This window comes from Staurois parvus, unplaced genomic scaffold, assembly GCF_062004578.1.
Source record: "Staurois parvus isolate SC_StPar_1 unplaced genomic scaffold, SC_StPar_1.0 ptg000564l, whole genome shotgun sequence".
Lineage (NCBI taxonomy): Eukaryota > Metazoa > Chordata > Amphibia > Anura > Ranidae > Staurois > Staurois parvus.
This window is the reverse complement of record NW_028318360.1, coordinates 7,440,778-7,466,662: the sequence shown is the minus strand read 5'-3', so window position 1 is coordinate 7,466,662 and position 25,885 is coordinate 7,440,778. Positions and strand designations below refer to the sequence as shown.

The 25,885-nt window shown below is 41.5% G+C and overlaps 1 protein-coding gene across 1 annotated transcript in view; it reads right to left on the bottom strand.

Moving 5' to 3' along the window:
• Nucleotides 1–25,885, bottom strand: part of ACOX3 (acyl-CoA oxidase 3, pristanoyl) — a 170,252-nt gene that overhangs the window by 105,857 nt on the left and 38,510 nt on the right. Inside the window, exon 7 of the mRNA XM_089691574.1 lies at nt 21,185–21,273. Within this exon, the coding sequence (XP_089547700.1) occupies nt 21,185–21,273 (89 nt within the window). The remainder of the gene's footprint in view (nt 1–21,184; nt 21,274–25,885) is intronic.

Genomic DNA, 25,885 nt, shown 5'->3' with positions numbered 1-25,885 from the left:
GTCCACCCATTTTAAAGAGGCCTTAACAATATACAGAAGGCGTTTTCATATTTTTTTGGTGGAACTCATTTTAAACGCCACCTAAAGTCCTACACCTTTTTTTCACTTTATATTCCTGTATTATTATTATAGGGGATTTATATAGTACCAACTGTTTGTGCAGCACCTTTGATAGACAGGGAGACAGTACAGTTACAATACAATTCAAGACAAGAGAGTTTGAAGGGCCCTGATCATGACAGCTTATAATCTAAAAGGGAGGGGTAGGTGATATGAGTTGATGGAGAAAGTAAAACTTCAGTTGTTTGGTAGAGGCGGGATAGGCTTTCCTAAAGAGATTTGAGTTTTTAGGGATTGTTAAAAGGTGAATAGAGTAAAGCTGGCCATACACTGTGCTAATTCTGTCCATTTCCCAAAGAACCAGCCATAGTTCAATCAGTGGGTGGTCCAATCACCTTTCTCCCACTTGACATCCTTTCACTAAAAAAATTGAAGGAGCCAGATGGAAAATTGTTGGCCAAATAGAGTCTGTATTCAATCAGATACAGCAGTTATTCAGATGGGGCCACTGTCAAACACAGAAGGAAGAGCAAACAAAAAAAACCACAGTGTATGGCTAGCTTCAGAGATAACCAAACAGATTTGGGTTTCAGTGGATTGGAAGATGCTTTGGAGAAGTCCTGGAAGTGAGTATGGGTGAAGGTGACATGTTAGAGAGCTGGAGGTCTTGGGAAAAGCAAAGAGCATGGTTTGGGTGATAATTTTATACCAGGTTGGTGATAAAGATCAGGGCAGAGTTGTGGTTGGCTTTGTATGTTGTTCCACTGTATGGTATGATTTTCAACTTCTTTCACTTGGAAATACCTAAAAATACCTTTTTCCTAGCTTCCAGAAATTCCTTTTCTGCTCTCCCAATCCAGTGTGCAATGCTTTCATAGATAAGTAAAAGCCACACTCCTCGTCACAAGCATCTTCATACAGATTTGTAATGAAGAGTATGAGGGGGTGTATCTGACCAGGTCTGTTATATGAAGGAGTGCACTAGGCAACAGGAACAAATTTTGGTGCCTTGTACACAGCAAAGTGATATTTGGAAACACTGCACACCTCCACAGGAATGTGGAGGCGAGACTATGAAAACAGAAGTTGCAAGTACAATGTCTATATGACAAAATATTTACTATGTAATTTCAGCTGGGCTTTACTCTTCAATTTAAAGGCAACTTTACTTTAAAGAAGCTTTCCTTTATTGTGTACCCCCTCAGTGTGACCCACAGAGTGGAATACTTACCTTCAGCCCTGCTTCCCAATGCAAAACAGTCCCAGCGTCTACTGTACATATGACCACTTATACTTAAGGTCATGGTACATACACACAGTATTATTATTATTATACAGGATTTATATAGCGCCAACAGTTTGCTCAGCGCTTTACAATATAATGGGAGACAATAAAGCAACAATACAGTTCAATACAAGAGGGTTAGGAGGGCCTGATCCTTGGAGCGTACAATCTAAGAGGGAGGGGCTAGTGGTACAAAAGGTTATAACTGTGGGGGATGGACTGGTAGGAGTAATAGAAGATTCCATTATTAGCTGAGGGCAGAATAGGCTTCCCTGAAGAGAGAGGTTTTCAGAGATCGCCTAAAAGTGAGCAGAGCAGGCGATAGTCTGATAAATTGGGGTAGAGAGTTCCAGAGGATGGGGGAAGCTCTGGAGAAGTCCTGGAGACGAGCATGAGAAGAGGAGACAAGCGAGCTAGAGAGCAAGAGGTCATGCAAGGAGCGGATAGGACAGTTTGAGTGATATTTGGAGATAAGATTGGTGATGTAATTTGGGGCAGAGTTATAAATGGCTTTATATGTTATTGTTAATGTTTTGAATTTTATCCATTGGGCAATGGGAAGCCAGTGGAGGGATTGGCAGAGAGGGGTGTCAGATATGGAATGGTTAGTAAGGTGGATGAGTCTGGCAGCAGCATTCATGCTAGACTGAAGAGGGGATAGCCTGCGATGAGGTCGGCCAATGAGGGAGTTACAGTAGTCAAGGCGAGAGATAACAAGGGAGTGAATAAGTTGCTTAGTAGTTTCAGTGGTTAAGAACGGGCGTATCTTGGAGATGTTGCGAAGGTGAGGTCTACACGATTTAGACAGTGATTGGATTTGGGGCTAAAAGGTTACACCTAGCACCCTGGCATGAGGGGAGGGACTGATGGTTGTGTTATTGATCTTGATGGAGAAATCAGGGGAGGGGGCACGGGCTGGAGGGAATAGTATGAGCTCAGTTTTGGAAAGATTTAGTTTGAGGAATTGGAGTGACATCCATGCTTATATGTCACTCAGTAGGTTAATAATGTGAGAGGAGACTGAAGGGGTGAGGTGAGGAGTAGAAAGATAGATTTGTGTGTCATCGGCATAGAGATGTAGGCGCAGGAATGTGTTTGGGGCTTTTTTTGAGCAAAGGCTGTGCAGCAGGGCCATACAGTGAAGATCTCTGAAGGTGAGTATTCTGCTTTTGTAGGTTACACTGAGGGCGAAGCAGAAAAGGACAACTTCCCAAAAAGTGAAATTGTACTTTAAGTAGTTTTTCTCTACCTTACTCTAGAGAAACCCTTTAAATAATTCTCAGGGAACCACTTCGGAACCCAATTTATTGGGGGTTAGTGGGAAATATGCCTCTTACATTGGTGGTCAGTGGAAAAAATGCCCCCCTTACAGAAGTCAAATACAGTAGACAACTGGTGTCATGCTGCTGACTGCCAAATGGCACTGGCCCTGGAAATACGTAGGAACCATCAAATGGGAGGTCAATTAACCACAGCTCAAGGGACCCATACAAACCTCTGGAGGAACCCTGGTTGAGAATGGCTGGTGTAGCCTTATATCATATTATATCATATACATGGCATCTCAAAAGATTTTCACTCCACTTCTAAAAGCAGAAATCCTTGGCATTATGCCCCAGCACTCGACACTCTAGACACTCCTAGACACTAAGCTTTAACCTACTCTACCAAGTGTAGTGTAAAGGTTTTCTCCAGCAATGCAAATATTATGTTATAAGTGTAAAAGAAATCAAACTGACAAGTGTGTGGGTAAAGATATCTAAAAAAAAACTTGGCTATACTTCTTATTTCTCGTCTTTCACTTCGAGGAAAAGCGGTATGTTTGTATTATTTTGTCATCCACGTGTTTCAAAGTTTGAAGAATATTTACTGCAATTATAAATATTTATGCGGCCACCAGAGTGAATTCATCCATGGATACATTATTTCTAACCACCCGAGCAGAGAGCTTTTGTATTAGGAAGCAGATAGATGAAATTCCCATAAACAGTTATGTTACAGCAGTTCATCTCTCCGGTAAGTCAGCTGATTTGTCTAACAAGTGTTCATTTTTGGAACAAAATAAACTGTCAGGTCAGGCACATGCTATAAATACTAGCTTCACAGTGGAATTCCAGCCTAACATTGACTATGCTTAAAAATGTTCTCTCCCCCATCATGCTAATTATTCTGCCTAACCTACATAAACAAGATGTGTATACTTGCCTATTGTTAGTCCGCTCCCCTCCAGTCTGGTCACATGATTCCGCAGATCCAACTCCCTTGTGTCAACTGCAAGGAAAAGGGTCGGGTCACGGGAGTGACATCCTGGAATTCTCAGCCGTTGTCAAGCGCTCCCTCTTCTGCCCTGCTGCCACTTACTGACAGAGGGGATCACGTTACCAGAGCGGACTAAAACTAGGTAAGTACACACGTCAGGCAGGATAGATAGTGGGAGGGAGGATGAAACATTTTTAGGCATATTTAGTGTTAGGCTGGAGTTCCACTTTAACCGCTTCCATACAGGGCACTTTTACCCCCTTCCCTCCCAGGCCAATTTACAGGTTTCAGCACTCTCATACTTTGAATGACAATTGCGCGGTCATGCAACACTGTACCCAAACTAAAATTTTATCATTTTGTTCACAGAACTAGAGCTTTCTTTTGGTGGTATTTAATCACCACTGGGTTTTTTTTTGCTAAATTCACAAAAAGAGACCGAAAATTTGAAAAAAACCCCACACTTTGTTTCTGTTATAAAAGTTTGCAAGTAAATGATTGTTCTTCATAAATTTAGGCAAAGATGTATTCTGCTACATGTCTTTGGTGAAAATAACCCAAATTAGTATTTATTATGTAGTCTGTAGGAAAGTTATAGAGTTCACAAACTATGGGATGTAACTGAAAATTGATCAATCCTGAAGTACCGACGGCCAATCTAATTTCTTGAGGTCCAAGAATGTCAGAACAGTACAGATATCCCCCAAATGACCCCTTTTTGCAAAGTAGACAGTCCGACATATTTCATAAGAGGCATGGCGAGTTTTTTGAAGATGCAATTTTTTTGTCATAATTTTTCAGAAAATTAAGAAACTAAAAAAATTATTTTCACAATGTTTTTTTACATACTGTCACCAGTGCAGTACAGTGTCATCATATAACTGGTTTGGCTGTGATCAGGGACACTGACCGGTGACTACCAAAAAAAAATGATAATTTTTTAAATTTTTTAAAAAAATTTAATTACATTTTTTCGCTTTTTTATTACAGTATGACCATAGTAACATTGTACTACTTTGGGGAAGTGATCGGTTTTTTTTTTTTGCACAATTTGATTTCTAACAGCAAAGAATTTCTTTGCTATAAGCAAGCATTTAACTGAGTGAAATCGATTCACTCAGGTTTTTTTTGTGTGATTAGCTGTGATTGGCCACGGCTAATCACATGGCACAGATGGGCTGTGATTGGCCCAGCCTGTGCATGTGATCGCTGTGACCATTTACAGCTAGATACACTTGTACACAATGGATGGCATGAAAGGAAGTCATCCATTGTATACAACTGGCATGTGTCCTGCTGTGATTGATCATAGCAGGTCACATGGTACTTGCAATGGGGCAGGTACACAGACCTGTCATCGGCCATGTCTGAGGTACACAGCCGGTGACAGATCTCACCACAGCGTGGCCCTGCGGGCATGCAGAAGGCGCGATCTGGGAAGGACGTCATATGATGCCCTCCTGAAGGGACGAGGTGTTCGCCCCGGCCCTCATTTGACTATAGGCCGGGTGGCAAGTGGTTAAGAAGCAAGAAAAATAGACAAACAGGGTACATACTTGACTGTACTAGTTTTTAGGTATGTTACAAGGTTTGTAAAGTGTTAAAGTGGTTGTTAAAGTTAAAGTGGTCTGTGTGCAGCAGCCCCTCCCCCCATACTTACCCAAACCCCAACGCGATCCAGCGATGTGCACGAGAGCCTTGGCTCTCTGGGGACTCTCCATCCTCATTGGCTGAGACAGCAGTGGGAGCCACTGGTCAGTCACAGCCAGTGAGCCAGTTAGAGAGGGTGGACCTGAGCCGTGGCTGTGTGTGAATGGACATGCAAAGCAGTGGCTTGGGAGAGAGCCTGCTTGAGTGCCGCCATAGGAAGCTGCTTGCTGTGGCAGCACTCAGCAGGAGAGAGGGGCCAGGAGAGCCAGTAACTAAAAGGTTTTCTACTTTAATGCAGAGAATGCATTAAAGTATAAAACCTTTAGCCTTTACAACTACTTTAACTCAGATCATAGGCAATTCCACCAGAAAATGACATTTCAGTGTATCATATATAGGATTTATTGAAGCAGCCTGATATAATCAGCCACTGAAGTCCCCTATATATACAGGATGGCAGTGTGTGGTTCAACAGGCAAAAACATGAAACAAAATTATATCAGTGTTGTGTAGAATTAGCACTTTGTTAACCAACAATGAAACTGCCATAGTTAAAACCTGGCAGCATCTATTAGGTCAAAATGCAAAGGAGTTCAGCAGACTGCTGGAACTAACACTGCAGACCTTTACTGATCCCTATGCAGATATGCTTGCAGAAAAGCAAGATACTTAGCAGACTGTGTGAATAAATAATATATGAAACCTGAATGACTGATGAGTTTAAAAACAATAGGTGACATCTGCATTTTCATCAGCATACAGTAACAGTTTAATATTATTCCCGTGCTACATAAAGGCCTTTAAAAGTAGTTTAATGTCAGCTTACCGAGTTGGGACACTCTCAGGGTCATTCAGTAAAGCAGTACAATGCCAGTGTTCAAACTGCAGCAAAAGAGAGTAACCATTTATCTTTCTATTTACTTTAGTGAACTTGAAGTACATTTTAGAGATCGAAAACTAGAATACTGCTTAAAGGGGTATAAAACCTAAAAACAAAAATGTAATATATTGCAGCTTACCAGTTCTTAGAGGTGGTGGCTGCATTCGTTTTCTTTCTTAGGGTGTTTTTCACTTTATTATTATCTGGTGATCCGGCCAGTCAATCTGTTATTTTTCAATTTCCTTTAACAGACCAAGCTGTCTAGCAAAAGTAACAGTCAGAGGTCTGCGACAAAACCATTTACTACATACAGGGGTGCTTACAATGGTCAACTTTTATAAATTTTTGTAAAACCTTTATCCCAAAAGGAAATTAAAACTGTTACTGTAACTGCATAAAATGTGTTAGCTGGACTTTGGCCTTAAAGCAGAGCTCCACCCAAATGGGGAAGATCTGCTTTAAGTCTTTGTCCCCCACTCCCTATTAAGGATTGGCACCTTTGGGGAGCGGGTACCCGAATTTGACAGGTACCTGCTCCCCCTTCCTCTGCAATCATCTCAAACGATCAGAAGCAGAAGTTGTCCTCCCCCCTCCCTCCCCGTAGTCTTCTGGGACTTGTGACAGGTCCCAGAAGACTGTGGGGCCATTCACAAAGAGCAGCGCTTCTCGTGCATGCGCAGTGGGCGCCCGGCTGTGAAGCTGCAAGCTGTCACAGCCGGGTGCCCACACTGAAGATGTCAGCGCCAGGGAGGGAAGATGGCTGGTGAAACCAGCGGTGGTGAGGACATCGCTGGACCAAGGGGCAGGTAAGTGACTGTAATTTAAAAGTCAGCAGCTACAATTTTTGAATTTGAATGTGATTGCCTAATTCTGAACACAGCTACATCCCCAGTTATAAGAGGGTGTGCACACTTATGCAACCGCATTATTTTAGTTTTTTATGTTTACTTCCCCCCTAACAGATTTCATTTTGTTTTTCAATGGAGCTGTACAGTGTAAAGGTCACATTAAAAGGTGGAAAAAGTTCAGAAATTATTTATCTTTGTTTCATTTTTTTACATCAGAGAAACCTGACACTTTAACAGGGGTGTGTAGACTTTTTATATCCACTGTATGCATTAGTGATAATGCACACAACACAACCATAAGGAGACAAAAGATTTGAAGATTACGAAACTTGCTACCATATTCTGGATTAGATCTAGGGCCTCCTCTCCATGTCTGTCAGGGAATATCTATACAATATGCTCAATGATCAATGTAAGGACTGCCATATGCTATTGTCACCAGAAGAGATGTGTCCATTGGAAGATTCTTCATGCTTCTTGAGACAACTGTAAAACTTTATGTCTTTTTTAACAATGGTCATCATGACAGATAGAGAGGGTAGATCTACTTATGGGAGTGATGCAGACAGTAATAGAAAAACTTGAAAGGGATTCTAACTATTCGCTACCCTATCCAAAATGTAAAAATGGGTTTTAACTGTATTTAGCCATACAGGGGGAGATTGGAAGCAAAGCTTGATATATCCCCATAAAGTGCATAATTTACCAATGCCACCTATACACAGCCATAAAGAGTGAGGGTTTGGGGGCAAGGCTTGGTTTCTCCCCTATAATGTAGTCCCCTACCACTGCCAATGGTTTTTCAACTGTATACTGAACAGCATACATCTCAAGTACCTGTTCTTTTCTTTAGTTGTGGATCTGCTCTTGGAGTGCACTTTACTACAACAGGGTAACCAGCATTTTCTGCTCTTACAGACTAAGGCAGGCCAAAGATTATACAATTTTCTTTCTTTCCACCACAGGTGGAAGAAAATAGCTCAATTCCTCCATCAACACAGTGTTGATGGGGGAATCCTTCCTGCAGGGCTGTTGTGTTCTGCCGATTTCTCTCCCGGCAGAACACAATGATTTGTTTTGCTGGTTATTGCTGACGGCACCAATCATTCAGGAAAAACCCAACAGGCTGTTTGTACACAAGTCAATCAATAGATCTACTTGTGGACAACGAGGGTGCCTGTACATGGATTGAAATTTAGTGGTCTCTGCTGAACCGGTCAAATTTCGATCCACATATGGCCGGCTTTAGGTTGGCTGTACACAGCTCAAATTGCATCCAATTCAATCTAAGTGGGATGAATTTGAGCTGTGGGTGGCCCTGTCAGCAGGCTACACAAAAGTGAAAAATTAAAGAAGCTAGGTTGAAAATTGTTGACCGAACAGTGACTGCCTCCTCAAACACAGTCACAGTTTGGGTATTCAGACAGGTGTAGGCGCTGCATCTGTCTGAATACCACGGCCTGCGGGGGAGAGTCCTACATCCACGCTGATTATAATGCATGGGGAAATCCACTGTACCATAAAATGATAACCACTGTTGGATTTTCGACACATATAATACTTCTTTAGTGTCTTGAGGAGATTATAAATAAAAGAGCAGTTGAAATAAAAAATAAAGTGTGATTTTATTCTATCACACAATGGCTTAAAATAACAATGTAAAGCGTATCATGAACAGTTCCATGTAGATAAAACCAGTGGTGGTGTCTTGTTCAACGCAGCTGAGCAAGAAGAAGGAAGTGACGTTAATGACTATTTCTTGTCTTGCAGCACGCACCTGTTCCAGCTTCTCAGAATGTTCTTATGCGTGTCTGTTTGGACAGCTGTGTGTGTGTGATTGTGTATCAATGTGAGCCTGTGTGTCCCATTTAGACTGTCCCTTAAGGTGATTTTATAAAGCAAGTAAGAGTCATAACTTGTGATCTCGGGACCTTATATGGAAATCAATACTACTTAGCAGAGCAATTTCATAGAAGGGAGGGGACGCTACATATATGGCAGTTTGATTGAAAGGTACATATGTGATGTCCATAATAAGTTGGTGATGTAACATCAGCTACTCATATTTAAATGATAATATAAATTAAGAATGTATCTTTACAACATTACAATAATGTATAACCACTAATCTACATTTGTAACAATATTACCAACTTATAAATCAAACTAAATACACACAGATACTATTAAAATACATAATGTAATACTTATTCTGTTTTGAGTCACTTCTAACACCCTTGACATTTTACCAGAGTCCTGTAACCAGCTATGCCTTATTATAGAACACTCGGCTTTCAGCTGGTTAGCTAGTTTCAGCTGTCTCAGTTTAATTCCTGTCTTATTTTACTGTCTCAGCTTATTACTGAAGAAATAAATATCATCGGCTTAAGGCGACCATTCAAACATTTTAATATTAATTATGATTAATCATAAAAACCAAATATTTTGCAAGCTTGCCATCAATATAATATAAGTGCCGAATTATACATTTGATTAATTAATTTTCTTCAACCACCTCAACCAATAACCAGCCTCAACAGCAAGGTGCACCTAGAAGGGCAACACACATTGCAAACCAAAAATTTCCTAGCACACTTACCAGCCAGCCTGCAAAACATCTGAATTACCCTAACAGTTTACGTTAAAAACAGAAAGTTTTGTTTACACACATTTGCAAATACACACGTAAGCCGCAGTGCCCACGTCAAGGGACAGCTGTATATACTGCGGTCCTAACTCTACAATATTCAGAGCCTCCATAGTAGAAGCACATATATCAATGGTTAGGTTGAGGGCAGGTATGCCCACCCCTCCTTAATTCAACTGATAGCACTAGGGTAGCCACACGGTTTGATTTTCTGTTGATCAGCCTGCTAACGTCTAAAATGGTAAACAAGCGAGTGCTGATTTAGATGAATTAAATAAGTAAAAGCAGCTTGCAAAAGGAAAAAACCTCTAAATCCTTAAAAACATCTATATCAAAATCGCAGCACTAAAAATCACAAATAAAACCAGTGTGACTGGCATGAGTAGCAATATAAAGTAACAGGTGATATATGAGGCGCTGATGTATAGCGCAACAAAGTGATAATAATGCGTCGTCCTACGTTGGACGAATATAAGTGACATAAACGTACATCATAAACGCATGACAGTCCATATATCATCCTGTGTGTAGAAATAACGATCGCTTCTCAATGGAATTGTATATAAATGGTGCTTGTGACTTCTTGTGGACATGGTAAAAGAGGTGTGCTTGCACTCACCGGACGCACAACCAAATTGTGCATATGAATGATATTCAGAAAGGTACTGGTGGTCACCTAGGAACCAACGGGGATAAGGCACTTCTCAGGTACTCATTACACTGTGGATACGGACTCCAGACCTCTCAGTAAGGACCCTCTCCTTATGAGCGGCGTGAGTTGCAAACAAATGGTCATATTGTGAAAACTATCAGAACTATGGCTTAGCCGTGGACATTTTTAGTGGCAGCAGGGATAGCTGAACGTTTTGATATAAGATTTGTGTAGGTGGGCTTGAAAATGAGGGAGTGATGGCAGTTTAGAAATCATGTCCTGATTTTTCAGCTCACACTCTAGCTTTTGTCAGCTCCCTCTCTAGTTTTGAACATTCCGCCATTCATTCCTATGGGATCAATTTCACTACAAAAACGCTGATATTTCGTGAACCATTTGGCGAAACGTTCCACAAAGTAATAGCACACCAATCGGGAACAATCCGCACGTTTCAGTATATTACTGTCTATGTATTGTAAAAACTGTGGGAGGAGTTAGGGTGGTAAATTTGGCTATAATAATAATAATATATATGTGAGATAACAGTAAGTGGTCTTGCCATGCAAGAACACTTAATGATTATTGCAGCTATAGTAACTGATTCACTCCATAAATAAATGCAGAGTTGTAAAATAAAATTGCCATGAGTCAAACAGAAATCACTATATAAAAAAATTCCAATCAGTAGAACCAAAAATGGCTGCCGGCCTAGCATGTGGACCTGGCAACGTGTGACGTCAGCGCGGCAAGCTCCTCACTGACGCGGTTCGTGCACCAGCACGTTGTCAAAGGGAATCCATGCTAACGGCATGGATGGAGTCAAGAGATCTCCATTGGTAGCCACTCTATTCAGTAGCTGCCTGAATACAGTGGCAGTGCCGAACAGCTCACTCCTTTTTTAAATCAACTTTTGTCAAGTGGTGCTTAAATTATTGCTGAATTCTCAGCACCCACATTCTGCACAGTGAAGCAGATGAGCAATGAAATTTTCAACTGCATCACTGAAAATGTGTTTCTTCTGTACAGTTCAGATGTCGATAGGGACAGTCCAAGCGGAGATGTGGCCATGGCCAGGAACCATTATTCAAACTTCTGCAATGTACCTGACAATTACAGACACAATCAGAGGCAACTGCTCTATAAATAACTACACTCTACAAATGTAATAGTCATTTAGATACAAAGAGTGCTTAATGGAAACTCCATATCAGTAAAAATGTGGAACACAGAGTATTTCACGTCTACTGTTTTTCATTCCAGGAACATTTATTTTTCTAAATCTTCCTGTATGGGAGAATCAAGAGTTTCAAAAGCAGAACTATGCAGTTCAGGCTCTCACTGGCTGTGTGAAGGGTTTACAACCTAGTCAAAGACGTTCTAATAAAAATAAACGAAATACGTGCTACAGCGTGACCCGTAATACCTGCTCCGACTGTAAAGAGACAGTAAACAAATAGAAGTCAGACTGGAAATAGATTTTTAGCATGTATGATAATTATAAGTAAAATGAAAACAGAGCATAAATGCTTCTAAATAAAGATGAGAGGAGTAACTTCGGCTAAATTGCTTTAGCTGCAAAATTATTAATTTCTTGAGATTAGCTTGACAAAAATAGTCTACTAAATTTTTGTATTTAGTGTGTTTTTTGGGGATGTGTTTGTGTATTTAAAGTGGTTGTAATGAAAGGTAAAACATTTGTGTATAAATATAAAAAACATTATAAATTCCCTGTTTTTATAAGTGATCACATTTCCTCTGTTGTCAGCTGCATAAGGGGCTTAGATAAGAGCTGGGAAAGGAGAAACAGCAGCACACTGAACTTCACAGTGCAAAGCTTTGTAGGATGAAGAGGGGGCATGTCAGGGCGAGTGTGTTCATTGGACAAGAACAGACTGAGTTGCCAGCACAGCTAGAGAATTGACCACACTGTGCTCTCCTGCTTAGTGTGATCAGTTTTTTTATAGGAAAACAGAGGGACTGCTAGGAACACCAGGGATTTCACACAAAAGAAGCAATATAAAGAGAACAGGATACGTTTTCATACAAGTACATGGTACAGTGGGCATATATAAGGAATATGAAATGTTGGGTTTACATATTCTTTGAGGTAATTTTGGTTTTCATTAGGTGTTTTAATTTTGCTTTTGGCCTCATGCACACTGAGCATTTAGCCCCGTGTATTAAATTTCATCAGGTGGACAGAAGGCACAGGAGCACTGTCCAGTTCCGCTGCTGGCAACCTGTCAACGTTATATAGTTACATTTTACAGTTCAGTATCAGATTTTAAATAAGTCAGGCAGGCAAAACATAAACGATAGTGCCCATTGATCACAACACCTGCAATATGTAACAATAGTGTCCACTGATCCCAACACCTGCAATATGTAACAATAGTGCCCACTGATCCCAACACCTGCAATATGTAACAATAGTGCCCACTGATCCCAACACCTGCAATATGGAACAATAGTGTCCACTGATCCCAACACCTGCAATATGTAACAATAGTGCCCACTGATCCCAACACCTGCAATATGTAGCAATAGTGCCCACTGATCCCAACACCTGCAACATGTAACAATAGTGCCCACTGATCCCAACACCTGCAATATGTAGCAATAGTACCCACTGATCCCAACACCTGCAACATGTAACAATAGTGCCCACTGATCCCAACACCTGCAATATGTAACAATAGTGCCCACTGATCCCAACACCTGCAATATGTAACAACAGTGCCCACTGATCCCAATATCTGCAATATGTAGCAATAGTGCCCACTGATCCCAACACCTACAATATGTAACAATAGTGCCCACTGATCCCAACACCTACAATATGTAACAATAGTGCCCACTGATCCCAATACCTGCAATGTGTAACAGTAGTGCCCACAGATTGCTCTAAGAGCCCCCCATCACCTGCAATATGTAACAGCAAAAATTACTGGAGATTATTAGTGGACTAGTACTAGTGGAGATTATTAAAATGCTCCCAAACAAGAAAATAATATATGACAACAGAGGTTGCCCAAAAAAATGTCAGACAATTTGGGGTATGTGGCAGGCAGAATATTCTATTATATGCCGTTTCTATCTGACAGTGGCTCTTATGTCTTTAGGTCCAACATACCGAGGATGCAGTGCCATGATCTGTTATTTCTATGGATACTACTAAGTTCCAAATATCCCCATATTGGAGACCACACGGACACTTTTGGTTTAGGTTTTTATATTATTATACAGGATTTATATGGCGCCTACAGTTTGCGCAGCGCTTTACAATATAAGGGAGACATTACAATTACAATACATTTCAGTACAGAAGGAATGTGAGGGCCCTGCTTGTGGAGCTTACAATCTAATAGTTTCTCAATTGATAATATGGGTTTTCCATATTATTTTGCACTTATTCCTGCAGTCTGTGATTTGGTCTCTCATCTGATATGTGCTCAGCAATATAATAATTGACAGTTTTCTGCGAAATGCGATATTGCAGAGACCGTGCCCTCTATATACCCTATTTACTAGGCTAGTTTACACTAGTGTTAGCTGACCAATCAGATGCCGTCTAGCCTGAACTGTCATCGTTGCAAGAAGAGGAAAGAAAGCGGTGGGGATTTGAAATCCCTGCCACTTTCTCTCCTCTCTTACCATTGACACTCAGCATGGGTTGCCTGCAGTGAGGTTTCTGCACCGCTCCTGTGTGAACTCGGGCGACGACAAGCCTGGGTTCACACAGAAGCAGTGGGGAAACCGCATGCGATTTGGACAGGAATCGCATTCCTGTTCAAACCGCATGCTTTTCTGTGCATTAACACAAATCGCACCTCAAAGTATCAGTACTCGGTATTGGTGAGTACTTGACCGAAAGCATTGGTACTCGTACTCGCACATAACAAAACGGTATTGGTGCATCCCTAGTTTCTATGTAGAGCTGCACCAGATTTTGCACTCCCCAGTTTTAGTAAATTATTATTATTATTCAGTATTTATATAGCACCAAAGGGTATGCTCAGCGCTGTACAGTAGCAAGGGGGACATAACATGAGACCAGACAGTAACAATACACTACACGAGGGTTCGAGGGCCCTGCTCTTTCGAGCTTACAATCTAGGAGGGAGGGGAAGGTGGCACAGGAGGATATGGCTGTGGGGGATGGAGTGGTGGGTGGAGTGGAGGAGGTTAGTTGTTAGGTGAGGTCGGGTGTTAGGTGAGGTTGGGGTAGGCTTCCCTGAAGAGGAGGGTTTTTTAAGGGTGCGCCTGAAGGTGAGGAGGGTAGGTGACAGTCTGATGGATTGGGGTAGGGAGTTCCAGAGGATGGGGGAAGTCCTGGAGAAGTCCTGCAATTGGGCATGGGAGGAGGAGACCAGGGAGCTAGAGAGCAGGAGGTCCTGTGGGAAGCAGAGGGCACGGGTAGGGTAGTATCTGGGTATCAGGTCAGTTATGTAGTTCGGTGCAGCATTGTGAATGACTTTGTAGGTCAGGGTTAGCAGCTTGAACTTGATGTGTTGGGCAATCGGGAGCCAATGAAGGGATTGGCAGAGGGGGGAGGCAGATGTGGAGCGCTTGGTGAGGTGGATGAGTCTGGCCGCTGAGTTTAGGATCGACTGGAGTGGGGATAGCGTTTGTTTGGGTAGGCCAATGAGAAGGGAGTTGCAATAGTCCAGGCGTGAGATGATGAGGGAGTGTACGAGTTGTTTGGTGGTGTCTGGGGTGAGGAATGTGCGTATCTTGGAGATGTTGCAGAGGTGGAGCCTGCAAGATCTAGATAGCAGTTGGATGTGGGGTAGGAAGGAGAGGTGGGAGTCCAGGGTGACACCCAGGACTTTGGCGTGTGGGGTGGTAGAGATGGTGGCGTTGTTAGTAGTGATGGAGAGGATGGGGGGGGGGCACGGGGTGGGGGGAAGACCAGGAGCTTGGTTTTGGATAGGTTAAGTTTGAGGAAATGGAGCGACATCCAGTGTGATATGTCGTTTAGGAGGTGGGCAATGCGGGCAGAGAGTGAAGGGTGAGGTGGGGGGTGGAGAGGTAAATTTGGGTGTCATCGGCATAGAAAATCAACTCCATCACCTCCTCACCTCTTGTTTTACCTCTAAAAACCCACACCACTGTGCCACAAAGCATTGCAGACCCCGCACGTGTACATCCCTGTCCGCTTCCTTTGCAGCTCAAGGGGCAGGTAAAAACGTGGCTTAACCGCAAGTGTAAGTGATCCTAAGTGGAAATCAACTTTGCAGAATGTATATTTAACTTAGCTTAGTAAATAAGGTGAAACTTTGATAACTTCAATCATCTAGTTATGTGCAAGTAGAAATCCTGATTTTTACATTTTTCTTGCACATAATTGGGCATTCTTTGCTCTGCCCCAATTACTAAGCTAAGCAAAATACACTTTGCACAGTGAACATGCTCTACTCCATTACTAAACCAACCCAACAACTCTGGAGACATTAACACTGGTCCCAACTAGCAGAATGTAAAATATTATGGGAGCTTTGAACATGATGTAATATTCAGTCCAACCATAATTAAAGCAATACATTGAGATTACAGGTCACATTCCCACATGCACAGGAATAGGAAAACATATGGTATAATCATTTTCAGACGCTTATTAACTAGAGCACCTCAGGCAAGCTATGGGGCCAATAAAGCCTACACAGAATTCAGAGGGATTCAGTCCGCTGGTCAATATCGTGTATTAAAAATGAATATTAACTCCAATGGATTTTATGTAGACATACAAGTAGGAGCTGTCACATTTAAGAGTTAATATGCCTTAAATTTTTAATCCACTAGTGAAAAGGGTATGTAAATTCTGATTTCACAGACCAATTGCGCTCAGCAGGAATATTATGGAGCGGATTTCACGGCAAATTGCCTGTAAATGCTACATTTCTTGTATCGAGTATAAATCTTGGTTAGGAAGGTAAATATTGTGAGATTTAGAGCCCATTCGCACAAGTGGGTGCATGTTATGGGCCGTATCATGCATGCCTGCTGGTGGCCACATATATACAGCACTGTGCAAAAGTTTTAAGCAGGTGTGAAGAAATGCTGTAACGTAAGAATGCTTCCAAAAATAGATATTTTAATTGTTTATTTTTATCAATTTACAAAATGCAAAGTGAGTGAACAGAAGAAAAATCAATATTTTGTGTGACTACCCTTTGGCTTCCAACCACCATCAATTCTTATAATTGCACACTTTTGTACACTTTCACAAAGTCGGGGATTTTTGTAGGATTAGAGTCAGGTGTATTATTAGCCAAATATACCAAGCAGGTGCTAATGATCATCAATTTCATATGCAGGTTCAAACACAATCATTAACTGAAACAGAAACAGCTGTGTAGGAGGCTTAAAACTGGAAGAGGAACAGCCAAATTCTGCTACTAAGGTGATGTTGTGGAAACAGCACAGCAACAGAACAGGAAGGTCTCTTTCAGGCAAAGATTTCAAAAAAGACAGGGGTTTCAAGATCTGCTCTTCAAGCATTTTTGAAGAAACACAAAGAAATGGCCAATGTTGAGGACCATAGATGCAGTGGTTGGCCAAGGAGACTTAATGCAGCAGATTATTATTGTTATTCAGGGTTTATATAGCGCCAACAGTTTGTGCAGCGCTTTACAATATAAGAGAGACAGTACAGTTACAATACGTTTCAGTACAGAAGGAATGTGAGGGCCCTGCTCGTGGAGCTTACAATCTAAAGGAAGGGGGAGGTGATACAAAAAGGTGATAGCTTCGGAGGATGATCTGGTGGAGGTGATTCAAGTACAGTTCTTAGGTGGAGGTGGGGTAGGCTTCCCTGAATAAGTGAATTTTCAAAGATAGTCTAAAGGCAGACAGGGTGGGGGCTGACCGGACATACTGTGATAGGGAGTTCCAGAGAATGGGAGAGGTTCTGGAGAAGTCCTGGAGGTGAGCGTGGGAGGAGGTGATGAGGGAGCTAGAGAGGAAGATATCATGGGAGGAGCAGAGTGGGCAATTTGGGTGATATCTGCAGATGAGGTTGGCGATGTAGCTAGGGGCAGTGTAGTGAATGGCTTTGTAAGCTGTGGTTAGTATTTTGATTTTTATACGTTGGGTTAGTGGAAGCCAATGAAGGGATTGGCAGAGAGGGGTAGCAGTCGCTGATCGGTTGGTAAGGTATATGAGTATAGCAGCAGCATTCATAATAGACTGAAGGGGGGATAGCCTGTGTAATGGTAGACCAGTGAGGAGGGAGTTGCAGTAATCAAGGCAGGATAAAACCAAGGCGTGGATAAGATGTTTTGTGGTGTCATTGGTCAGGAAGGGGCGGATTTTGGAAATGTTCTGGAGGTTGAGGCGGCAGGATTTAGCCAGTGATTAGAAGTGGGTCCCAAAGGAGAGGACAGAGTCTAGGATTACAGATGAAAAAGCACATCATACTTACTTCCCTTTGACATCGGAAGATGTCCAGCAGTGCCATCAGCACAGAACTGCTGGAAACCAGTGGGACCCAGATACACCCATCCACTGTCCGGAGGAGTCTAGCCAGAAGTGGTCTTCATGGAAGAATTGCGGCCAAAAAGCCATACCTCCAATGTGAAAACAAGGCTAAGTGACTCAATTTTGCACAAAAACATAGGAACTGGGGTGCAGAAAAATGGCAGCAGGTACTCTACACTGAGTAGATAAAATTTGAAATATTTGGCTGTAGCAGGAGGCAGTTTTTCACCAAAGGGCTGGAGAGCGGTACAATAATGAGTATCTGAAAGCAACAGTGAAGCATGGTGGAGGTTCCTTGCAGGTTTGGGGCTGCATTTCTGCAAATGGAGTTGGAAATTTTGTCAAGGGTATCCTCAATGCTGAGAAATACAGGCAGATGCTTATCCATCATGCCATATCATCAGGGAGGTGTGTGATTGGCCCCAAAGTTTTTCTGCAGCAAGAAAATTACCCCACATATACAGCTAATGTCTTTAAAAACTATCTTCAGCGTAAAGAAGAACAAGGAATCCAGAAAGTGATGGTTTGGCTCCAATGGAGACATGATCCCAACATAATGGAGTCTCTCTGGGAGTACGTGAAGAGGCAGAAGGATTTGAGGCAGGCTACGTCCACAGAAGATCTTTGATGTTTACAGCAACCTACCTGCCAAGTTTGGATTTCTCTTCTGTTCATTTAGATTCCATTTTGTTAATTGTTAAAAAAATACTGTTTCAGTTCTAGTGAGCACTGAAACATTTCTTCAATGAGCTTGCATTTTATGTTTTACAAGGTCACTGAGAAAAGAAATATAACATGGTTCCTTGGAGGACAGCATTTTGTCCATGTTGGTCCATTTCCCACCATGGACACTCTTTGTGAAGTTTGTATTTTCTACATGCATACTGCTGGCAATGGCAGGCCACTTATTTCACCTATCACAAGTTTCTTTTAAAGGTTTTAAAAACAAAAATGCTTAAAGAGACTGTCACTCTAAGGAAACCAAACTCTACCGACGGAACAACTTTCGGTACCTTTTGTTTCTCCCAAATATTGGCACCTTTGTGGCATCACTTCCCGACAGTACTGAGGCTTGTATCCCCTGCACATTCCTATTGGCCCATGAGACAGCCCATCATAGTGACAGTCCAAGAAAAACGTTGGTGGGTAGGGGGATCTGTCAAGATCAAATACTGCCCAGAGTTGCCTGTACTTCATACATATCAGCATATTTTGGTTTTCTTAAAGTGGAAGTTCAGCCAAAATCTAACTAAGGCTAACCCCCCCCCCCCCCATTCTAAGCCTTTTCTATCTAACCCTGTAAAGAAAAGATCTGTACACTTACCTATTCTGAAGCCGCTCTGGTCCTCTCACATGATCTCTCCAGTGGTGGCTTCTGGGTGGAGGAGAGATGGCCTACAATAACTGCAAATGCCTGGGAGATTACGTCACCCATAGGCATTCATTGACAGCTGCCCCTCATGTACACTGAGCAGCTTCAGAATAGGCAATTATACAGATCTCTTCAGTTCGATTTTGACTAAACTTCCACTTTAAAACTAAACTTTAGGGAGAAAAAAATCCTCCTTTGCAGTGGGTCTGTCCATGCACTGCATGGGTTAAATGCTCAATTATGTCTAGGGTACTGGACACAGTCTCCCGCCATGCTGCTAGATTGGTCCCCATAGCCTCTTCATTGCTGTGCTCCAGCAGTCGCAGGTCCTGTCCCCGAGGATGCTGGGTGACAATCCTCCGCTGAAGCAGTGGCAGTCATACTGCAAGCAAGGATTCTTGTTTCTCCAGCAGATCGGCTTTAAAGTGACAGTCACTTCAGCATGAAACCAAGAACAATGCTGAACAGTAAGTATTATAAGGTGCCTGACAGTACTTTTATTGGGGCAGTAGGGACAGCACAGAAGCTTTGCAGCACTGAAGTCCCAGGTCTGAATCCAGGTCAGAACACTATCTGCATGGAGTTTGCGTGTTCAACTTGTGTTTGCATGGGTGTCTCTGGTTTTCTCCCACATGCTGGTAGTTTAATTGGTTCCTGTCCAAACTAGTCCTAATATGTGTACATATGGACTGTAAGGTAGCTAGGTAAAGCACTGTGTGAATTGTCAGCACTATAAAAAAATATCTGTAATAATAAATAAGCCTCTCAAATCTTACAAAGCCCACACTGGTGACACCTTCAGACTATGGGGTGCATTTACTAAAACTGGAGCACTCAGAATCTGGTGCAGCTGTGCATAGCAACCAATCAGCTTCTAATTCCAGCTTGTTAAACTAAGCTTTAACTATAAAACCTGGAAGCTGATTAGTTACTTTGCAGAGCTGCAGCAGATTGTGTGTGCTCCAGTTTTAGTAAATCTCCCCCTATGTGTTCACCTGAAATAAGGAGCAAATGAGAAGCTGGTGCTGGAATATAATATGATACAATGGTGCCATCTAGAGGATAACCAAAGATCAGACACTGTAACTAGAAATGGAACAATATTTGTTTAAACACTTTCATTGACCACACATTATACCATTTTCTTACAAATTCCTCTACCATTTCTGTACAATTTCCTTTAGATTTACCTTAAATCTGTAGTGCAAGGGCATGCCTGTATAGATACAAATTAAATGTGTTGTTTAGGTTTAATCTTATATTTTATATCTTAGATTGTAAGCTCTAACAAGCAGGGCCCTCTGTTTCCTCTTGTACCAAATTGTATTGTAACTGAAATGTCCTTCATTTTGTAAAGTGCTGCACAAACTGTTGGCGCTATATAAATCCTGTATAATAATAATATGTGGTTTTTGGTATTCTAATGGAAAATTGTAGAAGAAATGTGCATAATGTATGGCCAGCCTTAAAGTATACTACTGGATTATAATGGGAAGTATTTTATGCTTCATGTCAAGTTACTGTATTTAGAAATGAAAGGAATTTAAAATAATGTAAATGATTCAATTCAAATTCAAGCACATATGCTTAAAGGTTGAGGCATAAGCATTTCCATTTGTCAGAGCAAAGAACAAATTCCTGTGTTTTCCCCTATTAGCCAATCAGACCAGACCATTATTTATTATAAATGTGAGCACATTGGACAGGATTTGAAGCATGGTGTATTGAGCATACTACACTATATTATTTTTTTTTTTGGAGATCACTGTATAGGAAGATTGGACTCACAGGAAGAAGTTGATGGATGGATGACGTTTGATCTTCGATTATACAAAGACAATATTAAACTTATTATTTTGAGAGCGGTGGTCACTTCTATCATTACTATTTCTTTCTCTGAGAGGAACAGATTGACTCCAGCTGCTAATGAATGGACCGTTGTTTACTCTATTTTGTTTGTATAAAGAATAAACGGGGAATTCCAGCTCGCTGTTTAAAAATATTTAGAAAATATATATGTCTATTTCTTAATACACAAGGTTTGACACTCACCCATTGTCTAATCCATTTTGACCCAGTTTCTTGCCAATGTCTCCAACCATCACTCCTGGCATCGGAAGCAGAGTTTTAGGGTCACGTATCTATTTATGACATGAAAAAAAAACATATTATCTGCATGCATATTTAAAAATGTATTGACTTGCAATTTGGCAAATACAAGATTTAAAGTGGAATTCTGGGAATTTTTTTTTCTTGCCCTTGCAGTGGGGCTGCGCCAGCACTGCAGGAGTTAAATGTTCATTTCGTTCTAGGGGAGAAGACACCGAAGATATACTCACCTGACCCACCGATCCTCCTTGCACAAGATCAGTCCTTTTGGCTCCCACCCCCGCGCGGTCCAGCGGTCTTGTAAATTGACTGTTCCTGACATCAGCATGCTCAATGCATGCTCCATAGGCAAGAACAGTCCACTGCTGGACCATGGGGGAGCACGGTTTTCCATAGGATCAGCAAGTCAGGTGAGTATGACTTTAGTCCTCACCCCTAGAAAAAATGAGCATCTGATCTATGTAGTGGGTGCACATCCCCACTGTATGGTAAAAAAAAAAGATTTTTGACTGGAGTTCTGATTTAAAACAAAGCTACTGATAAGAGAGGTTGGAAGCATCATGCCAGTCCTTCTTTATAAAGGTGCACCCAAAATGGTGGGCTTAGGTCATCACAATGTAATGTTTATGACAGTTTAACCACAGGAGCACTTTTCATTTTAAATCAGCTAAATACATCCAAATGCAAAAAAAAAAATGCAAAAAAAAGTACATAGCCTTACAGTTCAATACGGTTAGGAAGCAGCCACAGCCGGAGTAGAAAAGCCTGTCCTCCTGCTAACATGGGGCACGAAGGACCCTTGCTCTCTGTATGGAAGTCTCCCACTGAGCTAGACCTATAGCTTCAATTAGCAAAGCTCATGCTTCCTTCTGATTTCTCTAGCTTACACTTAGCAGGGGGCATGTTGAACCTCTGTACAGAGACCATTGCTTCCACAGAAAGAGCAAGGGTCCTTTCTGGCAGTGGCTAGGCTTTTCCAGACAGGCTGTGGCTGCTTTCATAAAGCAGAACTGCACTGTATCTGAGCACCACAAACCAAAAACACTATTTAAATAATTTTTAATATACAAAGCAAACTCACCCATCCATCAATGTCTCCATGCTTTAGTTAGCTGAGAAAATACTTTGAAAAACATCCCCCTAGCATTTCTGGCTGTGACCATTTTGAGTAAGGGCAAATGATTCATATAGCATTTACTTCCAGGAATCCATCTGCCCTTAGCTCAGGCACACAGGTAGGGGGGTGTGCTTGGCTGAGCACCTCCCCCCCTGGAACACTCCTGGAATGTATGACATCATTTAAATAGGCCAGAAACCAGGTAGCAACTGAAGAAATGTAAAAAAAAAAATTAAAACAAGTAAATATGATATACTTTCCTATCTATTTACATATGCTAGCAGCAGATTAAAATTATTCAATGTTGCTTGAGACAGTGACGTTCTTAAAGGAAGTGCCCCCATGTCCGTCCAAAAAGAAGACTGGGGAAATAGAAATTTTAAGGTGCCCAAATACATAAAAGGAAAAGAATTATAACAAGTGAAAATAAATGCCTATTTTTATTTTACAGATTAAAAAAAAATCACTGTCTAAAAACATTCAATACCAGCTACAAATACAATGTAAAAGTTCATATAATATAGGCAAACATGCAAAACGAAGGATGAATGCATTGACGCATTCCTGAGCTTCCTCAGAATCCACTTTGTTTTTCAATCTTTATGATAGTGTAGCCAGGACAAAGACATCAATTATCACGGAGCTATGGAAAAACATCCAGCCAAACAGTGATAATGTTCACAAAGCAGACAATACACAGCACTAACATAGACGTGATTGTCAATAAAGCGGTGTTATTTCAGTCAATGCCTAGTTGTCCTACAGACACACAAACCAAGCGGGGTAACCCTAACAGAAGGGCCAGCCAAAATGTGAGCGTATGAACAGACTAGAAGAGAAACAACACTTCTTAAAACCCATTCAAATAGACTAAGGGCTCATGTACACTGCAGCTGATAAACTGACGTTCAGGAGCTTTTCTGCGTTTTTTTCAGCAGCCCCTGAACTCTCCGTAATGTTTTCCTATGTGTCCATGTACACATGGTCTTTTACAGGCAGTTCCGTTTACAGTCACACTAAACTTGCGTTCAGGAGTAGATTTTATCAGCGTTTCAAATGCCAAATGCTTGTAAACACGTGTAAACGCATTTATAAGCGCTTGCGTTTAGAAGCGTTTTTTAACTGTTCCATATCCAGATGCTGTCCAGAGCCTTTTTTCATCATCAGAAATGCATGCAAAGTGTTTTCCATGTATTCAAATGGACCCGGTACACCAGCGTAGTCAGTTCCAGGTTTTGCGTGATGGAAAAAATGGTAGAACGTGCCGCATTATACTTATGATGGGATCCATAGTGAATACAACCAGAAAAGACAGCCAGAAAATCTCAACACATACTGCTCTCTCTGCTTCTGCTCTCTCTATTTCTCTCAAAATGTCTGAAATAGTTAATTTTTTACTGTTTTTCAGTGCATTCTGGGCAGTTTGGAAGGTCTCCTGAGGTTATGTTAAAAAAAAGCTTCTAAATGCAAACGCTCATAAACGTGCATAAGCGTTTATCATCTAGCCTACAAACAAAAACAAATTGAACCTGTCTAACAATTCATGTTAAAGATGGAGGGTTTTGTTGCACACATTTGCAAATATATGTGTAAGCCGCAGTGACCACATCAAGGCTCCTCTGTATACTGCGGTCTTAACTCTATAGTTTTGAGAGTCTCCAAAATAGTGCATATAGCAGTGGGTAAATTAGGGTAGGTCTGACTGGAGGGAGCCCAAACCTCCTTAAAGTCACAGGGACATGTTTAAATCAAACCAAAATGTGGTGCTTCAACCCATTTTGACAGTTCTTAGGCTAGACCATGTCCATTACTGTGCAAGACCAGCAGTCTCCATCTCCTTGTGTATAGATATTCAAACCACAAAAAGACAGCAACAAGGTGAAGGTAAAAATCTTCTTTATTAGTAACAAGGAGTAAAATAGCCAGACAGGGACATATTTCATGTTAGCCCTCGTTCACATGGGTGTACTACAGCGTGCAGGGCTGTGTTTATCTGCATGAGGATGGACAGGTGTTCCATGCATCCCTGTGCAGGCAGTCCCATTCATGTCAGTGCATGGACACAGCTGCTGCTTCTAATCAGACCTCCATGCAGGCCCGGATCTATGGCCTTGAACACACACTGCCTGCAATCGGGGGCCATGTACACCCACACAATGACTAATGCAGGCCATAGACGGGTCGAAAATCGGCTGATTTAAAAAAAAAAAAAAATCAATCGTTCGATCAGCCGATGTTACCACCAACGTTAAAGAAAAAAAAATCGGCCGATTTTCGTCCCGTCTACGGCCGGCATTAACCCCATAACTTCTGTCCCTTGCAGAGACAGGGGAGCGCACCATACAATGTGACAGCAATACATAAGAATAAAAAAAGAAGAAGAATTCCAGTCCGCTATTATATTTTATATGAAAAAGTCTTGCGGTTGCAACAAATGTATCCATTTGTATTCAAATAAAAACATCTGTATCCAAATAAAAACATTGTAAAACATTATTTGGATTACAATGTTTTTATTTGGATACAAATGGATACATTTGTTGCAACCGCAAGACTTTTTCATATAAAATATAATAGCGGACTGGAATTCTTATTCTTCTTCTTTTTCTTCTTCTTGCAGGTCACGGCTCATGCGCAGATTTTTTGCAAAACGATCGGCCGATTTGCCCATCATTGCTGGGAAAATCGGCTGCAAATTTTCCAACATGCCCAAAAAAAAAAAATAAATGTGTAAAAACCCCGAAAAATGGACGACCAATTAACCCACTAACGGTGCGCAAATCAGCCGATTTTCGACCCGTCTATGGCTGGCATAAATGTCAAACTGGAAGCAGCAGCCTTGTCTGTGTAGTTGTTGTGTCCCAACTGGCATGAATGTGAATGTGTGCACAGGGATGCACGGAACACCAATGCATCCCTGTGTGGGTAAACACGGCCCTCACACGGGTGTACACTGCAGTACACCCATGTGAATCAGGCCTTACACGTAACATTAAACGTATGGTCAGAAAGATGGAGTATGCTTTTAAACTTCAGTTGCTTAAAGCCTCGTTCACACCATACAAGCAGAAAAACTGATGGAAAGAATGTGCAGATTTCACTTGAGTTTTATACATGTTGCAGAAAGAATCTGCACACAATATTAGTGTTGTGGTGTGAACAGGCCATAGAGAACAATTGATTTCCCTGTGCCCTTGCAGAATACATGTAGAAAAACTCATGTCTCTGCACATGGTGTGACCGAGGCCTTAGAATGAATAAAAAAATAGGTCTAAGGCTGCAATAAACATTTCATTCTGTTGTAGTAATGCAAATCTTATGCATGAAAAAAACCCCATTTAAATTTTAAAAAATTGCATGCAACACCAACTGTCAAAACACATTTAAAAGGAAACTGTCAGCAGAGAAAAAAAGGCAACTGACACTTCTAAGGCAATTATGGAATCAGCTGTAAATGAAATGTGTGACAGATACTGGCCTTTCCTCTAACTGCACACACACTCTCCCACCTTCTCACTGGGCCATGT